The 23,974-nt window shown below is 39.0% G+C and overlaps 2 protein-coding genes across 11 annotated transcripts in view; one reads left to right on the forward strand and one right to left on the reverse strand.

The window, feature by feature from the left end:
* HPS3 (HPS3 biogenesis of lysosomal organelles complex 2 subunit 1) overlaps positions 1-23,974 on the forward strand; it is a 43,651-nt gene that overhangs the window by 9,827 nt on the left and 9,850 nt on the right. For 9 of the 10 annotated variants that reach the window (XR_008624906.2, XR_008624905.2, XR_004670766.3 and 6 more), the window contains exons 2-13: positions 894-1,388; positions 1,907-2,078; positions 2,184-2,269; positions 6,221-6,413; positions 11,469-11,550; positions 14,350-14,504; positions 15,963-16,065; positions 18,202-18,383; positions 19,518-19,698; positions 20,900-21,133; positions 23,015-23,200; positions 23,552-23,740. Coding sequence is in view for 3 of the 10 variants with exons in the window: in XM_003826485.6 (XP_003826533.2) it covers positions 894-1,388; positions 1,907-2,078; positions 2,184-2,269; positions 6,221-6,413; positions 11,469-11,550; positions 14,350-14,504; positions 15,963-16,065; positions 18,202-18,383; positions 19,518-19,698; positions 20,900-21,133; positions 23,015-23,200; positions 23,552-23,740 (2,258 nt within the window). In the remaining 7 variants the exon portion in view is untranslated. The remainder of the gene's footprint in view (positions 1-893; positions 1,389-1,906; positions 2,079-2,183; positions 2,270-6,220; positions 6,414-11,468; positions 11,551-14,349; positions 14,505-15,962; positions 16,066-18,201; positions 18,384-19,517; positions 19,699-20,899; positions 21,134-23,014; positions 23,201-23,551; positions 23,741-23,974) is intronic. The other variant, XM_003826486.6, reaches the window with a different exon arrangement.
* The window catches only part of CP (ceruloplasmin), a 59,512-nt gene continuing 58,834 nt past the window's right edge, over positions 23,297-23,974 (reverse strand). Inside the window, exon 20 of the mRNA XM_034957579.3 lies at positions 23,297-23,737. The gene's annotated coding sequence lies outside the window, so the exon portion shown is untranslated. The remainder of the gene's footprint in view (positions 23,738-23,974) is intronic.

The following is a 23,974-nucleotide window of genomic DNA, read 5'->3' on the forward strand; positions in this document are numbered from 1 at the left end:
CGAGTAGCTGGGACTACAGGCGCCCGCTACCACGCCCGGCTAATTTTTTGTATTTTTTTTTTAGTAGAGACGAGGTTTCACCGTGTTAGCCAGGATGGTCTCGATCTCCTGACCTCGTGATCCGCCCGCCTCGGCCTCCCAAAGTGCTGGGATTACAGGCGTGAGCCACTGCGCCCGGCCTAGTTTTTGTTTGTTTTTAAAAAAGACAGAATACCGCTCTGTGATCTCTGTTTGTATGAGAGAAAGGTGTTGAAAGGCACATACCAGGCTGTGTGTTAACATTGGGTCCTCAAGGGGGAGATCATTATGCTTTTCATTTTGCATCTCTTTACCACGTTACCATTTTGACTTCCCACAACCAATATATGTTTATAAGTTAAAACTTATACAATCAACAATTTAGAGAAAATTAACTTGGATCTGTATTTTCTTTGCTATTTCCGACTTTATCCTGTTTCTCAGACTTGTGACTTGTGGGAAGGAGAGGGTTTGACATGTAAGTTCTGCTAGTCTGAGAATTCCTTAATGTATACCTAATTTTGGTGTCACCCTAATAGTGAATTCTGTGTCAGTAGAGCTTTGTTAGAACTGCAGATTTAGAGCTACAGTAAACACTTAATTTTACATTTTATTCCTTATATGAACTTTCTGTATGTTACATGGGCAATTAATAGGTTGTCTTAAGACACTCAGATGGGAGAGATTGCATTTCAGAACCTCAAAGCCTAATGTCAGTCAAAAATACACCTAAGATTTTGTTACTTAGGGTTTTATTCTATTCAGTCTTTAATTCGACCATTTGTGTTAGAATTCATTAATAGTACTCATGTCAGCAAGGGAGGTGGTTGTATTTCTAATTACAAATTCTCAGTATAATCTTCATTCCTTCTCAGGAGATTATTTGGTAGCAATTGAAGAGAAAAACAAAGCTACATTTCTACGTGCTTATGTGAACTGGAGAAATAAAAGGACTGAAAACTCTCGTGTGTGTATCCGAATGATTGGGCATAATGTGGAGGGACCATTCAGCAAAGCCTTCAGAGACCAGATGTACATTATTGAAATGCCGCTTTCGGAGGCCCCCTTGTGCATTTCCTGTTGCCCTGTGAAAGGAGACCTTCTCGTTGGCTGCACAAATAAATTAGTCTTATTTAGTTTGAAGTACCAGATCATTAATGAGGAATTCTCACTATTGGACTTTGAACGTTCTTTAATTATACACATAGATAATATCACTCCTGTTGAGATTTCTTTTTGTGTTGGATATGTTGCTGTCATGTCAGACTTAGAAGTCTTAATCGTAAAACTGGAGTCAGGCCCTAAAAATGGAGAGAGAGTTCACCACCATTCACATAAGACCAACAATCGAATAAGACGGACAGAAGAAGGTAAATAATGAATTTGACTTGCTTTCTTGTTTTAGGAATATAGAAAACCTTCATCTTTGGCAGTCTGAAGGTCTGTGGTATATATGGTGCCCGGCCATGTTATTTATAGATTTAGTTATTCCTATTTCATGGGATTTGGTTTTATGATCTGGCTGTCCATAGCTTACTCTGTAGCATGTGAATATATTTATCAGTAGAAGTAATGGAACAACCACTGCTAGATGAGAGGCTTCTAGTCCTAGTCCTCATAGTTACTAGTTGAATGACCTTGGGTTAATAATACCATCTCTGAGTTTCAATATCCTCATGTGTAAAATGGGGATGATAATACCTACCCTGTTGTACTTTATCAGTTGTGGAGATTAAATGAGCAAGCGCTAAGTCTTTTCACAACCACAGTGCCTTGTAAATGTGTGCATATTATAAATAAATAAAATTACTATATGTCTAATTGGTGAGAGGATGTTGTAAAATCTAATTTTCATTCAAGTAGGACTGTTACATTTTATTTTTTTAAGGCATCAGTAATGACATTTCACAGCTTGAGTCAGATGATTTTGTCATCTGCCAGAAGCCCCTGGAACTTCTTGGTGAAAAAAGTGAACAGTCTGGATTATCTGTTACACTGGAGTCTACGGGATTAGCTGATGAAAAAAGAAAATATTCCCACTTTCAGCACCTGCTCTATAGGTATTATAGTGCTTTTTTTTTTTTACCGGCATTTTATGTATATATGCCTGCTTAAAGTACATGGAAGTTATATTTTTCCCTTTCTCTGTCTTTTTAAACCCACAGACGTTTTGCTCCTGATATTTCGTCCTATGTCTTGTCTGATGACATCAAGCTACATTCCCTCCAGCTGCTACCCATTTACCAGACCGGTAAGCATGACAGTGCAGAAGTGTGACAGTGCAGCAAGGTGAAAATGCTCTGTCTGGGCTGGAAGTGAAGACCCATGTGGGTAATAGGTTTGGTGGTTTGGTTCTTCCACTGGAGTCTTCTTGTGGCCCTTTAACAAAGTTTTTTTTTTTTTGAGACTGAGTCTTGCTTTATTGCCAGTCTGGAGTGCAGTGGTGCGATCTCGGCTCACTGCAACTTCTACTTCCTGGGTTCAAGTGATTCTCCTGCCTCAGCCTCCCGAGTAGCTGGGACTACAGGCGCCTGCCACCAAGCCCGGCTAAATTTTTTCGTATTTTTAGCAGAGACGGGGTTTCACCATGTTGGGCAGGATGGTCTCGATCTCCTGACTTTGTGATCTGCCTGTGTTGGAGTCCCAAAGTGCTAGGATTACAGGCATGAGCCACCGCACCCGACCTTTATTTTATTATTATTTTTTATTTTTTTTCTTGAGACAGAGTTTTGCTCTTGTTGTCCAGGCTGGAGTGCAATGGTATGATCTTGGCTCACTGCAACCTCCACCTCCTGGGTTCAAGTGATTCTCCTGCCTCAGCCTCCCGAGTAGCTGGAATTACAGGCATGCCCCACCACGCCCAGCTAATTTTGTATTTTTAGTGGAGATGGGGTTTCTCCATGTTGGTCAGGCTGGTCTCGAACTCCCGACCTCATTGATCCGCCCACCTCGGCCTCCCAAAGTGCTGGGATTACAGGTGTGAGCCACCACACCCGGCCCAAAATCCTTAGCAAATACCTGTGAGTACTAGAAAGGGAAGTCATACCTGCTAGGAGAAGCCATGGAGAAGGCATGACAGACTGAACTCATTTCCCTTTTTGAAATGGCCTCTAGGCCCAAAAAGGAAATTGGAGACCTGTCAGAGCCAAGGTATGTCTGGGTTCTAGCTAGGTATTTGGCCAAGCTTCTTATGATTGGCTTGTGAATTAGGTGTAAAAATGTGGACTGAATGGAAAATAATTTAGAGCAGTGGTTTTCAACCCTGCCACACAATGGGCTTACCTGAATGCTTTTTAAGATATTGATACTCAGGCTCTACATGCAAGATTATCAGTTACAGGGCCTGGGCATTAGTATTTTTTAAAAGCTCCCCAAGAGTCTAATGGGCACCATGATTGAGAATCACTAATAGGCCCTGCACTCAGTTCTGGCCTGATTAACATCTTTAGATGTTATCTAGAGAAAGATACAAATATTATTCCGATTAAATGTGTTTCTAACCTTCATTTTTTTTTTCTTTCTTTTAGTAACTATTTATTGAGTACCTACTATGTTGAGCATTGTGCTGAATACTAGGGAACTAACAGTGAGTGAAGTGCTTGCTCTTACGGAGCTAATTGTCTAGTGGGGGAAGGGAGACGTTCGAATAACGGCAGATTCACAGTTGTACCCTGAAATGAGTGATCTGTGGTAAACCTCCCTGTGAGAGCCTATAACAAAAGACCCTGACCTCATCTTGAGGTCAGAGAAGGCTTCCTGAGAAAGAGGATCTGAAGGGCGAATTGGACTCACTTGGGAATAGGGTTGGGTTGGTGCAGGGGAGGGGAAGAGAGCCTTCCAGGCAGAAGCAGCAGCAAAGGCTCTGTCGCAGAGGGAGGATCACATTTGAGAAACTGAGAGAAGCAAAACTAAGGGGGCGGCAGTGAGACAGGGCTGGAGACCAGACAGGGTCAATAGCCATATTAGAGGGTCAGCTAAAGATCCAGTGAGCTTCCCATAGCACTTGGAATAAAAACTCCAAATCCATTCCATGGCGTATATGACCTTAACTCTAAGCCCATCTTGTTCCACTCTCACCCTGCTTACTATTCTTCATCCATAGTGGCCTTTCCCTCTTCCTTAGAGACGCCACAGGCACGCTTATCTAAGACCTATTATTTGCTCTTCTTGTGCGTAGTGTACTCCTCTCAGCCTTGTGTGACTGGTGCATTTAAGTCATTCAGTTCGCAGCTGAAGTGTAACTTCATCACAGAGGACTTCTCTGACCTCTCAATTTAAAATATCCCTTCTCCACTCACACTGGAGTTTACTTGTTTACTCTCCATCCCAATCCCCATCACTAGAATGAAGGCTCTGTGAAAGCAGTTACGTTGTTCTGAACACTGTTGTATCCCTAGAATCTGGAACAGCAGCACTTAGTAGGTACCTGATGAATACTGACTGAATAGACGAATGGATGGGTCATATGTATTTGAGCTGGGCCGTAATGGATGATAGAGATTTTGGTAAGATATTACATAATGGGAACCAACATTATATGAGGTGTAAAATTATGTGTATTTGGAGATTCGTGAGCAGTTCTCTTTGGCCAGAGCACAGATGTATGTTAAAAAAGAATAGGGAGAAAAATACTGGACAGTTGACTTTCAGCCAAATATGGAGAGTACAGAATTGGATTTCTGCTATTAATTGGTGTCCTTCAAGGGTGTCAGTCAGGGTACTTGTTAAACAACTTTGGTTATGAAAAATTACAGCCACATGTAGATAGAAAATAGTGCAGTGAACCCCCACGTACCCATCAAACAGCTTCAACAGTGTTGCTCCATGCTACGTTATTTTGATGCACATCCTGGAGTTCATACCATTGCATTCATAAATATTTCAACATATGTCTCTAAAAGTATTCTTTTACTTAAACCCAAAATGCTATTTCACATTATAAAAAATTTGTTGCCGGGTGCGGTGGTTCACGCCTGTAATCCCAGCACTTTGGGAGGCTGAGGCAGGTGGATCACAAGGTTGGGAGTTCGAGACCAGCCTGGCCAATATGGTGAAACCCCGTCTCTACTAGAAAAAAAAAATTAGCCAGGCATGGTGGTGGGTGCCTGTAGTCCCAGCTACTTGGGAGGCCGAGGCAGGAGAATCGTTTGAACCCGGGAGGTGGAGGTTGCAGTGAGCCGAGATCGTGCCACTGCACTCCAGCCTGGGTGACAGAGTGAGACTCCATCTCAAAAAATAAAAATAAAAAAAAATTTTGTTGATACCACCAGATATCCAGTAAGTGTTCACATTTCTCTAATTGACTAAAAAACTTCTGTAATTCATTTGTTTGAATCATATTCCAAATAAAGTTCATACATTGCAATTGATTGCTATGTCTTTTAAGGCTCTTTTAATATCTAGGCTTTCCTTCCTCTCTTTTCTTTGCATCTTATTTAACAAGAAATTAGACTCTTTACTGTAAAATTTCCAACAATCTGAATTTTGCTAATTGAATCCTTACATGTCATTTAACATGTTTCTCTGTCCACTGTATTTCCATGTGAGTTGGTAGATGGAAATCTATGCTGTTTAGTATGGTAGCCATTAGTCACATGCTGCTATTAAGCACTTGAAATATGACTAGTCTGAATTGAGATATGGCATAAGTATAAAATACACACTAGATTTTGAAGACTAAGTACAAAAATGTATATAATATTAATTTTTGTGTTTATTGCTTCTTGAAATGGTAATATTTTTGATATGTTGGGTTAATACAATATTATTAAAATTTTACTTGTTTCTTTTTACTTTTTAAAATGTGATTACTAGAAATCTAGTAATTGCAGATGTGGCTCACATATTTCTATCAACATTGCTGGTCTATACTCAGGCTTGCTCAGATTATTTATTATTCTTTTTATTATTTTGAAACACAAGTAGTGTTGAGCTCTGCCAGTGGACTCTTTTTGTGATGTTAACAGCCATTGATGATCATTACTTACATCTGTTAATTTAGTAGGAGTTGTACAATGCCGATATTCTAATTATATTACTCCTTTTTTATTTCTTACCAACATTCTTCTATAAAGAGCAACTTCCCCTTTGCAACTCTTTGGTTACCCGCTGATACAGTTTGCACAGCAAAGTCAATATATGATTATTTCCCCCTTTATTTACTGGTTTCATGGTGTTTTATTTCTTTCATTTTTGCATGCAGGTTCTCTTACGTCTGATGGAAAAAATTTGCCTCAGGAAAAAGAATTGCTGAGTCTCTTTTGCTTTTTCTCCTTACCTCATGTGGGCTATCTCTACATGGTTGTCAAATCTGTTGAATTGATGTCAGTCTACCAGTATCCTGAAAAGTCTCAGCAGGCAGTACTCACGCCACAATTTTTGCACGTCATTACAAGGTACTGTTAGAGGGTCACTTGCTGGCCTGTGAGTCACTTGTTTGTAAATTTTTGAGGTACTGCCTAAATCTGTGAGAATTGTGTGAACTAGCATAGAGTACTATAAATGCATGAGTTACATGTCATTGTAAGTCTGTCTTTTGATGACCCATACCTGCCTTTTCAATGTCAAAGATTTAGACTCTGGTTTTGTCTTTGTTTGTTTCCCTAGACTGGATAGGGGTCCCTGTAAGGAAGTATAAGGTTCTTCATAAAGGAAGACTTTCATAGGGAGTTTTAATGAAAAGTCAATGCAGCCAGTCAGAGCGTCTCTTTAAGTTTCTTTTTAGATTTCCTAAATTTTTTTTCTCACTGCTACCATATTTTTCTAGTATAAATTGAGTTATTTATAATAGTTTAGAACTGTGAAGGGGCCAGAGAGATGATCTGATTCTCTCCCTGATTGGCACAGATAGGGAAGTAGTTACAGAGAGGTTAGAATTGGCCAAAGTCATGTGCTAATTGGTGGCAGATGTGTTGAGTTGCCTTCCCCTATTATGCTGGCATGTAAACTGGGTTCACAAGCAGTAGCTTGATTTCATTTCCTTTTAATCTCAGCAGCATATGATGGTTTTGGTTCTATTTCCTGTTTTTTGAGCTTAGATTATGTTCAGGGCACTTCCTTGTGCCATCTGACCATGCAACTGTGAATAAGATACACCAACCACTTTCTAAAGCAACAATAGAAGAGAAGGTTAGAGAGACACACAAGAGTCACAGACACTAGGAGATTTGCAAAAAATGTCTTAAGACCTCATGAAAGTGCCATTGACATTGGGAGGAGGGAAGTTACTTCTGGCTAAGTTGTATGGGGAAGTTGTGGATAGCTGATTGTGTTTGAAGTGAAGCATGAAAGCTAGCTAGAATTTTGGTAGATGAAGATTGAAAGAGATGTGCATTATAGATTGAAGGAAGACTATAAACAAAAACTGTATCAAGTTTTTAGGAACATCCAAAAATTAATTGCCCAGGACAGAGATCCCCCCACCACTGAGTGGTAGTATCACAATCTCTAGCAGGTGCTGGAGATTCCAAACTGCATAGAACCAATCTGGAGATTCTGATATCCACTCTTAGTGGTTGCACTCCCTTCTCCACCTGATTTCTGGCTTAAGGAGAAATGCTGCTGATGGCAGTGTGTTTCTTAAGTGAACAATGTGGAGGTAGCTACTCTTTCCAGTGTCCAAAGTGTTGTGTAGTGATGTTCTTTAAATATGAAGAAGCTGAAAAGTAGACAGGTGGTGAAAACAGTGCTTGAAAGAGAGCTCAAGGATTTGAAAATTAAACTAAGGACTTTTTTTTAAAGTTTTAACCAGAGAAAGTAATATGATCAGAACATTGTTTTAGGAAAATTAATGGTGGCTGTTGTGGAAGATGGATTGAACATAGATAAATAAGCTATTGGAATAGTTCAGGCAAGGATATTAAGGGGCAGTATTCAGGCAGGGTAGTGTTAATGAAAGGAGAAGGGAGGATGGATGGGAGAGGCTTCAGTGGGAAAGTTAAAAGACTTGTCTGATGGGATAATGGGGATGTAGGAGGCATGAAAAATCCCACCAAGGTTTTGCCTGCTTTTATGAAACAATGGAGGCTGGTGAAATGTGGGGCAAAAGAGATGTTTGGTTTAGACATTTGAGTTTGAGATGCTTATAGATTATCAAGACATAATGCTAAGTAGGCTTTTGGACACATAGAACTGTAGATTAGGGTAAAGAGGAAAGCTTAGAAGTTTTACTACCGCCAAAAAAAAAGTTGATTATTAAAGTAGTGAGAGTATGTAGATAGTGAAAAGTTATTAAAGAATTAAACTCTGGTGAAGGTCTTGCTTAGTAAGCAAGAGGAGAAAGACAAAGATTTTTAAGGATGCAGAAGAATCTAGGAAACTATACCATCTCAGAAACAATGGAAAAAGGGAAAAGGAAGGAATATACTAATTTCTGTCCCATCATATAGATGTAAAAGACTATCCATCTTTTTCCCATCTGATTGCATATACTTGAAGTACACTGAGAATTTAGTGAGTGGACCCACTAAATCTATTGCCCCATCTCTCTTATTTATAAGTTATGTACATATTTGGAGTGTAGAGTCCTGAAAGCATCATATTATGGGTTTGAATGGACTTGTAATGCGTGGGTTTTGACTGCCTCCAGATAGGACATTTTTGAGCTTTTCTTATTATCAGCACTAAAGGAGACTGACATCATTAACTTCACTGTGAAACCATTAGACATTAGAATAGCAGTTGTTTTATGTAAATTCAGATTCTTAATAAGAATCTCCACTCCTGTTTTTCAAATCAAATCGGAGTTTCTCTTTTGTTGCCCAGGCTGGAGTGCAATGGCGCGGTCTCAGCTCACTGCAACCTCTGCCTCCCAGGTTTAAGCAATTCTCCTGCCTCAGCCTCCCAAGTCGCTGGGATTATAGGCACCTGCCGCCATGCCCGACTAATTTTTTTGTATTTTTAGTAGAGATGGGGTTTCACCGTGTTGGCCAAGCTGGTCTCCAACTCCTAACCTCAGATGATCCACCCGCCACGGCCTCCCAAAGTGCTGGGATTACAGATGTGAGCTACTGCGCCCAGCCCTTCTTTTTTATTTTACCCAATAGATAAATGTTTCAAAATCTCTTGTCCCATAAGGTGGTCTTGAAAAGTTTCTGGAAGATAGGTATATGCCTAAAGAAAGCAATACAGATTTTTTTAAGAAGCAAAGAACAAAATAAAATCATGTACAATGCCAACTTTATAGAAACGTATAAGTAGGAAAGCCCTCCATGAAATCCTATTCTCCCAGAGTTAAGCATATCAAGACTTTTTTTTTTTTTTTTTTGAGATGGAGTGTCTCTCTGTCACCCAGGTTGGAGTGCAGTGGCGTGATCTCAGCTCACTGCAACCTCCACCTCCCTGGTTCAAGCAATTCCCCTGCCTCAGCCTCCTGAGTAGCTGGGGTTACAGGTGCCCGTCACCATGCCCGGCTAATTTTTTTGTATTTTTAGTAGAGGCGGGGTTTCATCATGTTGGCCAGACTGGTCTGGAACTCCTGACCTCAGGCAATTCGCCCACCTCAGCCTCCCAAAGTGCTGGGATTACAGGCATGAGCCACCATGCCCGGCCATTTTTTTTGTTTTATTTTGTTTTTACAATGCATGTACTACTATGCCTTATTTATTACAGAAATTGATCATGCTCTGTCCACTGTTCAGCATCTTGCTATTTTACATAGCAGCATATCTTGGACATCTTTCAATGCCAGCACATTTCAGTTTATTCTTTCTCTAGTATACATTTCTGCTTAGAATTCCAACAGTAGCCAATAGACTGGATTCCTATAGGTGGAGGTAAGTCAGGGAACCCTGCCTTTCTTTTTTTTTTTTTTTTTTTTTTTTGAGACAGAATCTCACTCTGTCACCCAGGCTGGAGTGCAGTGGCACGATCTTGGCTCACTGCAAGCTCCGCCTCCTGGCTTCATGCCATTCTCCTGCCTCAGCCTCCCGAGTAGCTGAGACTACAGGTGCCCACCACCACGCCCAGCTAATTTTTTTTTTTTTTTTTTTGTATTTTTAGTAGAGATGGGGTTTCACCGTGTTAGCCAGGGTGGTCTCGATCTCCTGATCTCATGATCCGCCTGTCTCGGCCTCCCCAAATGCTGGGATTACAGGCTTGAGCCACCACGCCTGGCCGAAACCCTGCCTTTTTATCTCTAGAATCTAAAGTTTATTTGTTTTTGCGGTCATAGCTATTCTTATCTGTCCTTCCGGTCCCACTGCAGGTGCTTTTTTGCTTCCCTCTCTCTCAGTTTACTTCCCAAGGTTGCTAACTCTACTCCAGATTTGTAAGTGGTAGTGCTACTGTCCTAGTTATTGTCATGACTCCAGAGGTCATTTCCTAGAACGTTGCAGAGATAGACAGAGATGGCTGAGGCTGAAGTGGAAGCACCAGCAGATGGAGAGAGGCCTGACTACCTCTTAAATTGTGCTAAGCCTCCTAACTGAAAATATCAGAATGCCTTTTTTTATGAGAACATTTTTTTAATTTAATATTACTGTTAGGTTTGCTTTAGTCCTTTTTTTTATTTTAAAGAGTTGGTTTTTACTTCTCCCACTTTCTAGTTTTTTTAAAAAGGGAGGGAGAAGGAAGGAATAAAAATATCAATTTCTGTCCCGTCACATAATGGAACAGAAATATACATCATTGTGTAGCAATTTCTAAGTTAATTAACTGTTTTTCATGTCAATATTCGAGGGTTGACCTAGATAACAACCACAGATGACAACCAGGCATCTATTGTGCACTTACAGTGGAGTCCCTAGGTCCTTTTTGTATGCAGAAGCAGCCTGGAGTTGTGGAAAGAGGTAGAGGAGTGTGAGGGGTCAGGAGACCTGGGATCTAATTGGCTCTACTCTCCAGAGAGACGGTGGACCAGTCACGAACCTTTCATGCCCCAATCTTTAAAACAAGCTGCTGGACTAGGTAATTCTGAAGATGCCTTCAGATGGTCTCTCATTTTCAATTCGACCATTGGATTTGAGTTTGCATAGTCTGTGTTGTCCAGCATAATCCAGGATGGATTTCATCATGAGGTGGTTGAGGAAGAACAACAGTTAAGAAGTGGGTTTTAATCTTGGTTTTGATAGACACCCATCTGTACCTTGGGCAGGTACTGGGGGCATCATTTGTCTGTAAAATGAAGATACTGGCCCAGATCCATGGTTCCTAACTAGGGATGCACATCAGAGTCACATATGGAGTTTTGTAGAAATATACACGTCCAGATTCAGCCCCTAGAGATTGCGATTCACTAGGGGTGTTATGGGGACCAGTTGTATATTTTTAAAAACACACCACAGGGATTCTGAGGCATTCCTCTTATTGAGAAGCAGTTTAACTTGGCAATATTTGACAAATACTTGACTGTCACCCCTGCCATTGCCCTGTTTGCCTGTGAAACCCTCCCTGCTGTGGGTATGTTGGTTCTTGGCCTCACTTTGCTCAGCAGCCTGTGTCTTCCTCCTCAGTAACAACCTGCAGTGTTTCACTGTGCGGTGCAGTGCGGCGGCAGCTCGTGAGGAGGACCCGTACATGGACACCACCCTGAAGGTAAGAACTGGCTTATGAAGATAGTGAAACCTTAAGATCACAAAGGAGCACATGAATACTCGTAGATTTGCTCTCAGACCTAAGCTAGGCAAGAACAAAAGAGCTTAAGGTTGTCTAATGTATTGAATTAGAACTTTTGGATGTAAAATAGTGAGGATTTTGTGATTCATGGCTTAGTTGACAGTTTTTAAGATTGCTTTGCAAACATTTCACTCCAAATTGATTTAGTGCATAGTTTTTAAAGTTTGGTAAAGAATATAAAAAGTGTGAACTGAGAGCAGTTCACAACTACTGTATGCTACAATTTTATTTTTTATTTTTTTAATTTTAACTTTTAATTTTTTCGAGGCAGGGTCTTGCTCTGTCACCCAGGCTGGAGGGCAGTGGCAAAGTCATAGATCACTGCAGCCTCGAACTCCTGGACTCAAGTGATCCTGCCACCTCAGCCCCTCAAGTAGCTGGGACTACAGGTGTGCACCACCATGCCCTGCTGATTCTTTTTGTATTATTATTATTATTTTTTTTTTTTTTTTGAAGAGACAGGTTTTGCCGTGTCGCCCAGGCTGGTCTTGAACTTCTGGGCCCAAGTGATCTGCCTGCCTCAGCCTCCCAAAATGGTGGGATTACAGGCATGAACCACCATGCCTTGCCCAGTTGTATTTTTCTAAATGGAAATACTGGTGGAAGTTTTACAGAGCTGTTAACAAAACAGTCCAGAAATCAATATACTTAAGAGCACAAAATTGAATACAATGCATTAAAATGATTTATTTATACTATTATCAGCTATGCCTGTAAGTCTGTATTTTATAAGCCTTTGATAACCTTCTATACTTAATCTAAGAGTTAATGGTTATGGTAGATCAATAATCTCATTTTTAGTGAGAAGTAAAGTGCTTGGTTTCTTAAAAAAAAAAAAAAAAAAAAAGCCTCTTGACCACAGAATAAATGTAGGCATTATTATGTTGAGATTCGGTGTTTTCTTTGAATTTCTGTTCTCAGAAATACACTGATCATTGACATTATATTGATCTATGTTATTTTACTTCTGAAGTATAAGCTATTTGAATTGGATATTTGTTAGGAATATACATGCTGCAAGAAGCTCCCAAATTATCATGCTCTGTGTTTCAAAAATTGGTTTATATCTGTCTGGAAACTGGAATACCTTTTTCCAGAAAGATAAGCCTTCAATAATGGTGGTTATCTTAACAAGCCAGCCCCGACTTAGTGCCTAATGTGTCTGAGATACTCTTTCACAGTCACTGTCACCCAAACTGTGTCATATGATAGTGTTTTATGGAAAGCATGGTCTCTGAGTTCCTAGTGACCCTTTTTAATGGCCTGCCTATGGTTTTCTGTTGCTGACCAGGCTTACTCCCTGCTGTCAGCCTCTTGGGAAACCAGAACCACAGATTTCCTGTGCCTTTGTTTGTATAAGATACACACATGGCCTTTTTGAGAGATTACTTTAAAATCAGGATTATTTCCTTTGTAAAAATAGAAAAGTAACAGATTAAAAAAATAAAACTTCCATTCTTTGTCCTCTTCTTTCCCCTCCTTGCGTGCAAACCTCAGAAAGACATAGGCTTATATAGGGGTGATGGTGTAATTTAAAGTACCTAATAGATTGAAGTAGGATCAATGTACCTTTGGAAAAAAAATAATTCCATGTATTTTCAGAGTCTTATAAAAGGCAGAATGAAGGAACAAGGAAGAGACAAAGGGGAGGGATAAGGAGAGGTGGGCATCTGGTGGAGGTATGCTGCCCTTGAGGCCAGTGGAGGTAGGAGGGGGAAGGCATAATCACACCTCACGGTTCCTCCTTTCCTGGGACTCCACCAGTTCTGAAGCCCTAGGTGCCAGTTAAACAAGCACACGTTTAGCCCACCTGCTGACTCAGGCTTTGGAGCTGTGATGTCTGAAAAAAGTTTCACAACCTCAAGAGTCTGGTTGAAAGTGCTTGTGGTCTGTCTCCTTTTCCTCTGAGATTCTGACTCCTCAGCACTAACCAAGCCACCTTAACTATTTTTACATGGAGGTAACAATGAAGATGACCTCAGAATCAAAACAGCATGCATGGACAAGAAGGCAGGGTCCTGGCAGCATCATTTTGTGAGCTCCCAGAATAGAGCTCTTCCATTAGTTTTCTTATTCATTCTACTTGAATTAATGGTCCTTTACAAGAGCAAAAGGCTGGCTCCTCTAGTTTACCTGACATGTCCCAGCCTGTCAGCCATTCCAGGCACTATTCGTACCTAACAGACTAACAGTCAGGGGCCATCGGAACATACAAGCATTTCTTTCACACACACATCCGCAAAGAAACCATTTTATGTACTCTACAAGCAGTAGAATGTCCTTTCATAGTGTCTGGTTTTTCCTAAAAACCCCATTTGGGCGTACCCCCAACCATCCTGCTAGTTGTGGGGGTTTCCCTGGGTGGCAGAGTACCAGCTTCATCTCCTGGAGGTATCTGTGGAGCCACTCTGTGGGGCACACACACAAGTTCCTGCAGCTGTGGGACCCTCTTTCCGCATTTATTCAAGCAATCAATAACTGAGTTTGTTGGCTGAGTAGCTCTATGGAATACACTATTGGTTACATAGGTTTAGATAACCTCTTCTGTTAAGAATAGGAATTTGGGTTGGTCTTTTTTTTGTTTGTTTGTTTTTTGGTGGTGGTGGGTATGGGATGGTGGCAGCAGAAGAGATTTGATCAAATAAACTGACTGATTTTTGAAGATTGAAGTGCATGTACCTTTATTTCTTGCTTAAATATGTGATTTTCCTTTACTAGGCTTGCCCACCTGTCAGTATGGATGTCTGTGCTTTAAGAATACAGCTTTTCATAGGCTTGAAAGCCATCTGTCACTTTAAAAACCACATCATACTTTTGACTAAAGCAGAACCTGAAGCCATTCCAGAGAGAAGACAGTCACCCAAGAGGCTTCTGTAAGCATCCCCTTGCCCCAGGCATTCCTGCCAGTTTCTGGAATGAGTTGTAACTGGTATATTTTGTGTTTATCTTTTTTCAAGTCATAACTTGGAATGATCAAATGGCTTTTTTATGGTGGTCTTTTTCCAGAGAAAGAAAAGAAGGTTCTAACAATCTCTGTAATACACTTTATAACTGACCTGGAAACTTTTAGGAGAAAATGGATTATAAAATAGTTTCAGTAAAAATCAAAGGTGTTTTAGATTAGTTAAAGGCCATGCTTTTCTGTGTAATTAATCAGAAAGACTGAGCCTATAATGCTAATTGAAACTATAGGACTTTTTACTGTCTTTCTTCTTTGACCCTTTCAGTTGTTACATTTTTATCTAAAATTATTTTCTGATATTATGAAAGAAATTAATAATGTATGTCTTACCTTAAAGCACATTTGTGATCTATAGATATGTGCTCATCTATCTGAAAATAAAGTTGTATTTTGATAACATTCATCTCTTGTTATTTATTAGGTTTCTGCTTTCCCATTGTTTAGAATAGAATGCTTAATTCCAGACTAGTTATGCTTCTATTTGACGTTTTCCTACTTAGTGGTAGAGAATGCAATCTAATTTCTCTAAGGAAAATTTAATCAAGAAAGAAATCTCTTCAGGGAGTGAAGCATATAGTGTATTTCATATCAAACATAGGTTATTTTTAACATAGATTTTTACTTTTTCAAATTGTTAGTGGCTGTGCTTTGTTGCATCAACAGGAATCAGAGGTTGACTTTGGTAACTGATCACTTTGAGTGTACACAGAGTGGTCTGGGGCTGACTGATCCTAAAAGCTTTCTGGCGAGAGGAAAAGCAGTTTGTAGTCTTGCACATTTGACATTCTAATAGTATAATTTTTTAAATGATCTTTTAAAAATTCTAATTCATTTGAAAATTCATTTGATAAACAATTTTAAAAGATTGTACACTAAAGAAAATGTATCACATAGTGAAAGCAAGAGATAAGATAGTGCTTTAAGCAGACTTAACAGTTTTATGTGTCTTCATCATATTCTCAGCAGCCATGATGTTGCTTCTGGTTAGATTTGTGGCTCAGGGCATGCTAGACTCATGAAAGTCAAATGCAGAAAAGAGCCTGGGTATAGGGACTTCCGCAGTCAAGGATCTTTTCCTCTTGATGGGACTTGCCTGTTCTTTGAACTTACTGCTCATTAGAGAATACTTGCAGAGTGAATTGGAAGCAGTTGGTTTATCATTACATGAAAATTACAGAATATTAAATGCAGTTAGCCTATGTAGTATTGTGAACTAATATTCCACAGAAATAGAGTGTACAGTTAATCACTGAGGAAAATAGTAAATGAAAATGATTTTATTGTTATTTTATATCCAATATTTACCATTTACAACTACCATTTATTAATAATGTGATTTTAAAATTCTTGTCCTTTGTTTTGCTTTTAGTTCGAGAAAAGATACCAGTGTTAAAATACCTCCTGTAGCTGAGGCTGGGTGGAATTTGTATATTGTGAATACGATCTCACCAATGCAACTGTACAAAGAGATGGTACTCTTTTCAAACTTCTGATTCTTGTTTGTAGATATTTAGAGTGAAATTAATGATCAGAAATTGATTCTAATTATCATACATTCAGGATGCCACAGCCATTCAGCTTCCTGGCTCTGTCTGACAGTGGAACGTATATCTCTCTCTGCCTCCTCATTGTTACAGCTTCTGACATCCGAGGAACCAGTAGAAATTCCCTTCACTAGCATAAGACTCCCTTATTCATACCCACTCTCCTAAGAAGATCGATTGGCCAATCTGAACATAGTCTTTGACCTTAATTTGAACTCTAGCAAAGATAGCTAAGAAATGGAGCAAATAAATAAATAAATAAATAAATCTAGGATTATGTATCCCTGTCCCACTCTTCTTATTTAGACATGTTAGCAGATTGTCCCAGGGCACCACAGCTACTGCAGCATTGTCCTCGGGGGAGGGACCCAGAGGGAGCATCCTTACTGATCTAAGAGTGACAGCTTCCTACTCATCCCTGGCAATTATTTTAACTCTTTATTTTGAAACAATTTCAAACTTACAGAAAAGTTGCAAGAATAAGTATATTCTTCCCAACCCTTTGGGAGGCTAAGGCAGGTGGGTTGCTTGAGGCCAGGAGTTCGAGACTAGCCTGGGTAACATAGTGAGATCCCATCTGTACAAAAAATAAAAAAATTAGCCAGTTGTGGCGGCACATACCTGTAGTCCTAGCTACTTGGGAAGCTAAGATGGGAAGATCACTTGAGCCCAGGAGTTCAAGGCCACAATGAGCTATGGTCGTACCACTGCACTCCAGCTTGGGTGACACGGCAAGACCCTGACTCTTTTGAGTCTTTTTTAAAAAAGAAGAATATTCTATATATTCCCATTCCCCACACAGATTTCTCCATAGTCAACATTTTACCCTATTTGCTTCTCTCTCTCTTTTATGCACTCTGTGCTTTCTGTGCACACAGATATACATACACTGTTTTCTGATTCTTCTTCGGGAGGTAAACTGCATACATCAGTCTTTTGCCCCTAAGTACTTCAGCGTATATTTTCTAAGAATAAGGATACTCTCTTGCATACCAGAATACAGTAGTATGCTTTAATAAATTTAACATTGACACAGTGCTTTATCTGGTTTATGGTTCGTAGTCTAATTTTGTCAACTGACCCAGTGGCTTGATAGCATTTCCCCTTCTCCAGTTCAAGACCCAGTCTAGGATCAGGTAGTGTGTTTAACTATGATGTCTCTTTAGCCTCCTTTGAATCTGGAATATTTCTATAGCCTTTCATTATATTTTATGACATGAGCATTTTTGAAAAATATAATTTTCCCCTCTACTTTTTTTTTTAGAGTATTCCTTATTTAGGGTTTGCTTTTTTTTTTTTTTAATGGTTAGATTCAGATTATGCATTTTCAGCCAGAATATTGCATAGGTGATTTTTGTGTTAAGGGTATCACATCTGGAGGCACATGCTGTTCATCTACCCCTCTTTGGTGATGTTAATTTTTGGTCATCAGGTCAAGGTGTTGCCTGATTTGTCCCTGCCAATAATTTAATGCCAATTATTATATTAGCTGTGCCCTGTCTTTTCAGTCTTGCTTAATTGAAAGTCTTCATTTAGGTGATTTGACTGCTAGAGTCTGAATATATTGATTGAGTCAGATTAGCTAGTGATAATTTTTATGAGCCCTCTATGAGTTATGGAAATAGATGTAGTAGAGCCTAAACTTACCAATCAAAACTAAAATAAGGGAAGAATACTCAGTCTAAATTTGAGAACGAATTAAATCACAATTTTTTTAAGTTTATTTCAAATATTAACATGTTCACTAGTCTTACTGAGATCAAATTGTTGCTAAGTTTACAGTATTATTAGTATTACAGTATTATTTGGACCTCTGTAATGATTAGAGCTGTTTAACACGGTATTATTTATAATCATGTATGTATTAAACTGGCTCGTAGATGGTGGGAAAAAAGCCCTACAGCTAAGCCCTTGTCAGAATGGTGAATAACCATTTTGTTTACTTTTAGGGTTTAATATGTCCAAATGTTAACTTTACTAACAAAATATATAAATGTTTTTAAGAACTCAGGAACTTTTGAGAGTCTCTCTTCAGCAACATTAGTGTTTGTCTTTTTTGTTTAGATAGACTATAGCAATACCTATAAGACTGTCAAAACCCAGAGCTGCATTCACCTTCTCAGTGAGGCTCATCTGTTAGTGCGAGCTGCCCTGATGGATGCCAGTCAGCTGGAACCTGGAGAGAAGGCAGAGCTTTTGGAAGCATTTAAGGAAAGCTGTGGGCACCTTGGGGACTGTTACAGCAGGTGGGTGACACCTCTTGGAACCTTGTTACAGAAGTCATCTTGAACTTTGGGTGCACTTGTTAGCTTTTCCATCTCTGGTAATTACCTGATAAATGGGAAGGTGGTTCATTTATTCCCTTCTTCCACAAGCATTTGTTGAGCACATACTGTGTTAGGTACTGTGCTAGGCTTAAACATACAAAAATGAATGTGACCCATTTCCTGCTCTCAAGGAGTCACAGTTTAGAAGATGAGCAGTAAGTCTCAAGTTTGTGATTTTCCCACCATTTAACTTAGGACTTTGACATTTTTCTCAAGCTTTGAAAATCCCTGACATTAAAAACATATATTTTGTTAGTAAAGTTAACACTTGGACATATTAAACCCTAAAAGTAAACAAAGTGGTTGTTTTCCATTCTGACAAGGGCTCAGCTGAAGGGCTTTTTTCCCACCATCTATGAGCCAGTTTAATACATACATGATTATAAATAATACCTTGTTAAACAGCTCTAATCATTAGAGAGGTATGACTAGTTTATCGTCTGCTACCTTAAGGGAGAGCTGCCAGTTGGACAGTCTGTGATTTTGATCTTAGTAGTCAGTGCTTTTATGATGTCAGAAAGGGACACTGGTATGAATAATGTTTTTATTTTTGAGAGTAATGTTTACAAATTTTTTTGCATATGATTGTTTTCAGACTTACTTGATCCACATGAATGGTTAAAAATTAATAAAACAGACTTTTCCTCCTATAAACACCATTATTTTAGAGTCCGATCATGAATATTAGAATTAACTTAAGTTGTTGTTTTTGTTTCTATTATGAGCAGGCAAAAAGAAACTGCATTAATTAGAAGTTTGTAAGATAAAACTTAGGAGTTTGTTTCAGTTACTAATGGCAGTAGAAAAGCATTTTGGAATTTCTGTCTTCTGGAAAGCATGATATATTCTGTTATAGAATGTGTTAGATATCCAGGTTTAAAAATTCCAAATTTGACTAGGCATGGTGGCTTACACCTGGAATCCCAGCACTTTGGGAGGCTGAGGTAGGATAATCACTTGAGGTCAGGAGTTTGAAATCAGTCTGGGCAACATAGTGAGACCCCGTCTTTAAAAAAGTGACAAATTTGAGGTTTTTCATTTCCTTCCCTTTAGGCTTGACTCCCAGCATTCTCATCTCACCTTGCCATACTATAAGATGTCTGGTTTGTCTATGGCTGAAGTTCTGGCCCGCACGGACTGGACAGTAGAGGATGGATTACAGAAATACGAGAGAGGATTAATCTTTTACATTAATCATTCACTTTATGAAAACCTGGATGAAGAATTAAATGAAGTGATTATAGTTTTCTGTTTTCTATCTAATATTTTTAACATTTCATTTTAATGGTTTATTTTATGTAGTACTGTTTAGAAATCAGATTCCAAATATTTTTCTTCTTTGATACTCTTTTTCTAAAAAAGTAATGTGAACTTTTCTTCATTAATGAAGATAGAATTATAGCTTGGAAAAGAACTTATGGGTAATCTTCTCATACTTTCTCATTATACAGACAGGGACATGTGGTCTGTTGTAGTCTCAACACCTGCCCAGTGACAGTAGCATGTCCTCAGTAGAGCTACACAGAATGCGGGCCTTGCCTTCCATCTTCTCATCTGCAGTCCTTCCCGCAACCCTAATTGTCCCTTACTCCTTGTGTCCTAAACTTCACTTATAAAACTCTGACCTTAGGCCAGTGACCTAAAGACATTATTAAGGATTATTTTTAGGGCTGGGCACAGTGGCTAGTATCTGTAATTCCAACACTTCGGGAGGTTGAGGTGGGAGGATCACTTGAAGCCAGAAGTTTGAGACCAGCCTAGGCAATATAGCAAGATCCCATCTCTACAGAAAATTAAAAAATTAGCTAGGCTTGGTGGCATACACCTGTAGTTCCAGCTACTCAGGAGGCTGAGGCAGGAGGATCGCTTGAGCCCAGGAGTTTGAGGCTACAGTGAGCCACAATTACACCACTGCATTCCAGGCTGGGCAATACAGAAAAACCCTGTCTTAGAGAGAGAGAAAAAAGAAAAGATAACCCCTCATGTATTTTATACATAGTTGGATGCAAATACGCCACATTAGAAATTGTGGTATCAAATGTTTTAAGGTTTTGAAATGAAATTTTCTCATACAAATTACTTAATTGGGTATATTTTGAACTAAATAGTAGTTTTTATGATGGATTTTTATTGTCATTCAGTCAAATGTTTATTTTCTTCTTCTGAAGTGTTAAAATTAGAAACGCTGGTCATAACCTGGTACATATTTTCATTGCTTTTTCTTCCTTATAATCAGCAAAGATCACTTCAGGTTATCTCAGGCCTCCCATGTATTAGTATCAGTTTTTGTCTTTTTAAAATTAAAACATAATACTATAATTTTATCTTACTTGGAATGTTTATGTCTTGGCTTTTTGCACATATGTTTGCTGATTTTGTTGCTTTCTTCTGGCTGACTGACTTTTATTCCTTTTATTCCTTCGTGCTCACCAAAGGAATTAGCAGCAAAAGTGGTTCAGATGTTTTATGTGGCTGAGCCAAAGCAAGTGCCCCATATTCTCTGTAGTCCTTCTATGAAGAATATTAATCCTTTAACTGCCATGAGCTATCTAAGGAAGCTGGATACTTCTGGGTTTTCATCGATCTTAGTGACATTGACCAAGGCAGCAGTGGCTCTGAAAATGGGAGATCTTGACATGCACAGAAATGAAATGAAAAGCCATTCAGAGGTATGGAGCCCTGCCCGGTGCTAACATAAGGCTGAAATAGGACCTGGTAATCCTGAAGTGCTTAGCTGTCTTCTGGCTTCTTTCTAGCTTATATGTTCTTGGTTGTAATGGAAAACAGACAATATTAGAAACAAAGTGATCCAAATGGGACTTCAGATCTGGCAAATGAAAAATAAATAAGACTGATAAATGACAGCAGTGGATATACAAAGACTTCAACTTAGTGTCAAGTGCGTTCAGAGCACTGAGCTTGGTACTAAAGAACAGGCTCTGCTCCGAGGGGACGATGTGATCTGGCATGAGGGATATGGTGTGTGCACTGGAAAAGCACAGAGTAATATGTATTTAAGAACAGCAAAGAGGATATTAGCCATGAGCTTTAGGAGTCTAGTAGTTGCAGAAATAGCCCCCACTTGGGAAAATCACAGATTAAGAGGATTGGACATTTGAATGGTATACCAAGAAACACAGGCTTTCCCTTGGAAAAGAGGTCATTTAGGGACACTACCAAAGGTGTTAATCATTTAAGGGAAGAAAATAAGAGGTAGTGTAATTGAACACTTATTATTTACCAGGCCTATTCTAAGCTCCTTGCATATATCATTTAATTCTTAATAATGCTATAGGGTAGGAGTATTATACAAATGAGGAAATTAAGACACAGAGAGGTTAAGTGACTCATCAGGATCACACAGCAGTTAAGTTGTAGAGCCAGAATTGAATCGGGCAGCCTGATTTCAGAATCTGTGCTCCTGCACTGTTTTCTTGCCAGACTGGCCAAAGCCCACAGTGTGACTTGGGTTGCTAAAAAAGGAAGAACGTAAGTGCTTTATCACTATACAAATGACATGCTTTGTTATGATGAGGAGAGCAAGTCAACATCGGAATGTCTTCTGTTTTGAAGAGTAGAATTCTAGAAAAATGAATTTTATCTTCATAATTTTGAAAAAACTTAAGATATATTAGTCATCACTTGGTATTTATGGGAGATTGGTTTCAGAACCTTCTACAGTTACCAACATCCACAGAAGCTAAAGTTGCTTATATAAAGTGGCATAGTATTTGCATATAACATATCTACTTTCTCCAATATACTTCAAATCATCTCTATATTACTTATAATACCTAATATAATGTCAACTGCTATGCACATAGTTGTTAATACTGCATTGTTTAGGGAATAATAATAAAAAAAAATCTGTACATATTCAGAACAGAGGCAGTTCCCCCACACCCTTTTTTTTTTTTTTTTTTTTTTTTTTGAGAGCCTCATTCTGTGGCCCAGGCTGGAGTGCAGTGGTGCAATCTCAGCTTACTGCAACCTCCACCTCCCAGGTTCAAGTGATTCTCCTGCCTCAGCCTCCCAAGTAGCTGGGATTACAGGTGTGTACCACCATGCTTGGCTAATTTTTGTATTTTTAGTAGAGATGGGGTTTTACCATGTTGGCCAGGCTGGTCTCGAACTCCTGACCTCAAGTGATCTGCCCTCCTCGGCCTTCCAAAGTGCTGGGATTACAGGTGTGAGCTACTGCACTCAGCCATCCCGAATATTTTTGATCTGTGGTTGGTTGAATCCATGGGTGTGGAACCCACGAATACAGAAAATTGACTGCATTTTCAAATCAAGTAGACCTAAATATAAAGCTCTCTACAAAAAATAGGACACCTTGATTCTTAGCTAAATGTTAGTAACTTCTGTAAAACAGTCAGTGGTGTCCTTCTTTGGGTAAGAACTAGCCTTTATAGTCAAAGAAAAAATTGTGATTAAATTATTAATAACTTAACCATGCATTGTGAATGCACTAGCATGTTTAGTATTTCTAAGATGGACAATCTAAATACAATGTACCTTTTGTTCCTAAATTTCTTTCTTATCTGAAGATGAAGTTGGTATGTGGCTTCATTCTGGAACCTCGGCTGTTGATTCAACAGAGAAAGGGACAGATTGTTCCAACCGAGCTTGCACTTCACTTGAAGGAGACTCAGCCTGGATTGCTTGTGGCTTCAGTTCTGGGCTTGCAGAAGAACAACAAAATTGGAATTGAAGAAGCAGATTCCTTTTTTAAGGTTTGTCACTTTGAAAATGTGATTTTTCTGGATGGCCTCATTAAATTGGTGGTGGGGAGGGACAGAATAAGAGAAGTGAGTTTTTCATTTGTTTGTTTATTGAAAAAACAGACATACATAATCAGTTTATAAAAGTACTAATTAAAAGACTGTATCTGTAGAAACTTTATTTGTACATCCTAGAATCTGTTTCCTTTTAAAAATGTCTAAATTTACTTTTGCCATGGCGCTAATGCTGATGGTAACTTATTAATTGCATGGCCTATGTGATGCTGTGATATTCAGCCCAGCTGTCGCTTTATCAGTGCTATATTTATCTGGAATATAGAGGCTTCTTTTACTGTTTTCAAGGTGCTTTGTGCTAAGGATGAAGATACAATTCCTCAGCTCTTGGTAGACTTTTGGGAAGCTCAGCTAGTGGCATGTCTTCCAGATGTGGTACTTCAGGAACTCTTTTTCAAACTCACATCACAGTACATCTGGAGATTGTCTAAGAGGCAGCCTCCTGACACCACACCATTGCGAACATCGGAGGATCTGGTAAGATAATGGAATAATACCTTAAATTTAACTCATGCATTGCCCATTACAAAAACATACCTTATTTTTAATAACTTATTATAAAATCTAACCTAGTTTTCTATTACCAGGTATCTTATTTATGCAGGAGTTAAAAATACACTTAAAATTTGTCTTTAACTGAAGTGGCCTACATTTTAAATAATTTTGTACTCTAAAGAATGTCCTCTACTTATTAATGTCCCTCACTTAATT

This window comes from Pan paniscus, chromosome 2 (assembly GCF_029289425.2).
Source record: "Pan paniscus chromosome 2, NHGRI_mPanPan1-v2.0_pri, whole genome shotgun sequence".
Taxonomy (NCBI): Eukaryota; Metazoa; Chordata; class Mammalia; order Primates; family Hominidae; genus Pan; species Pan paniscus.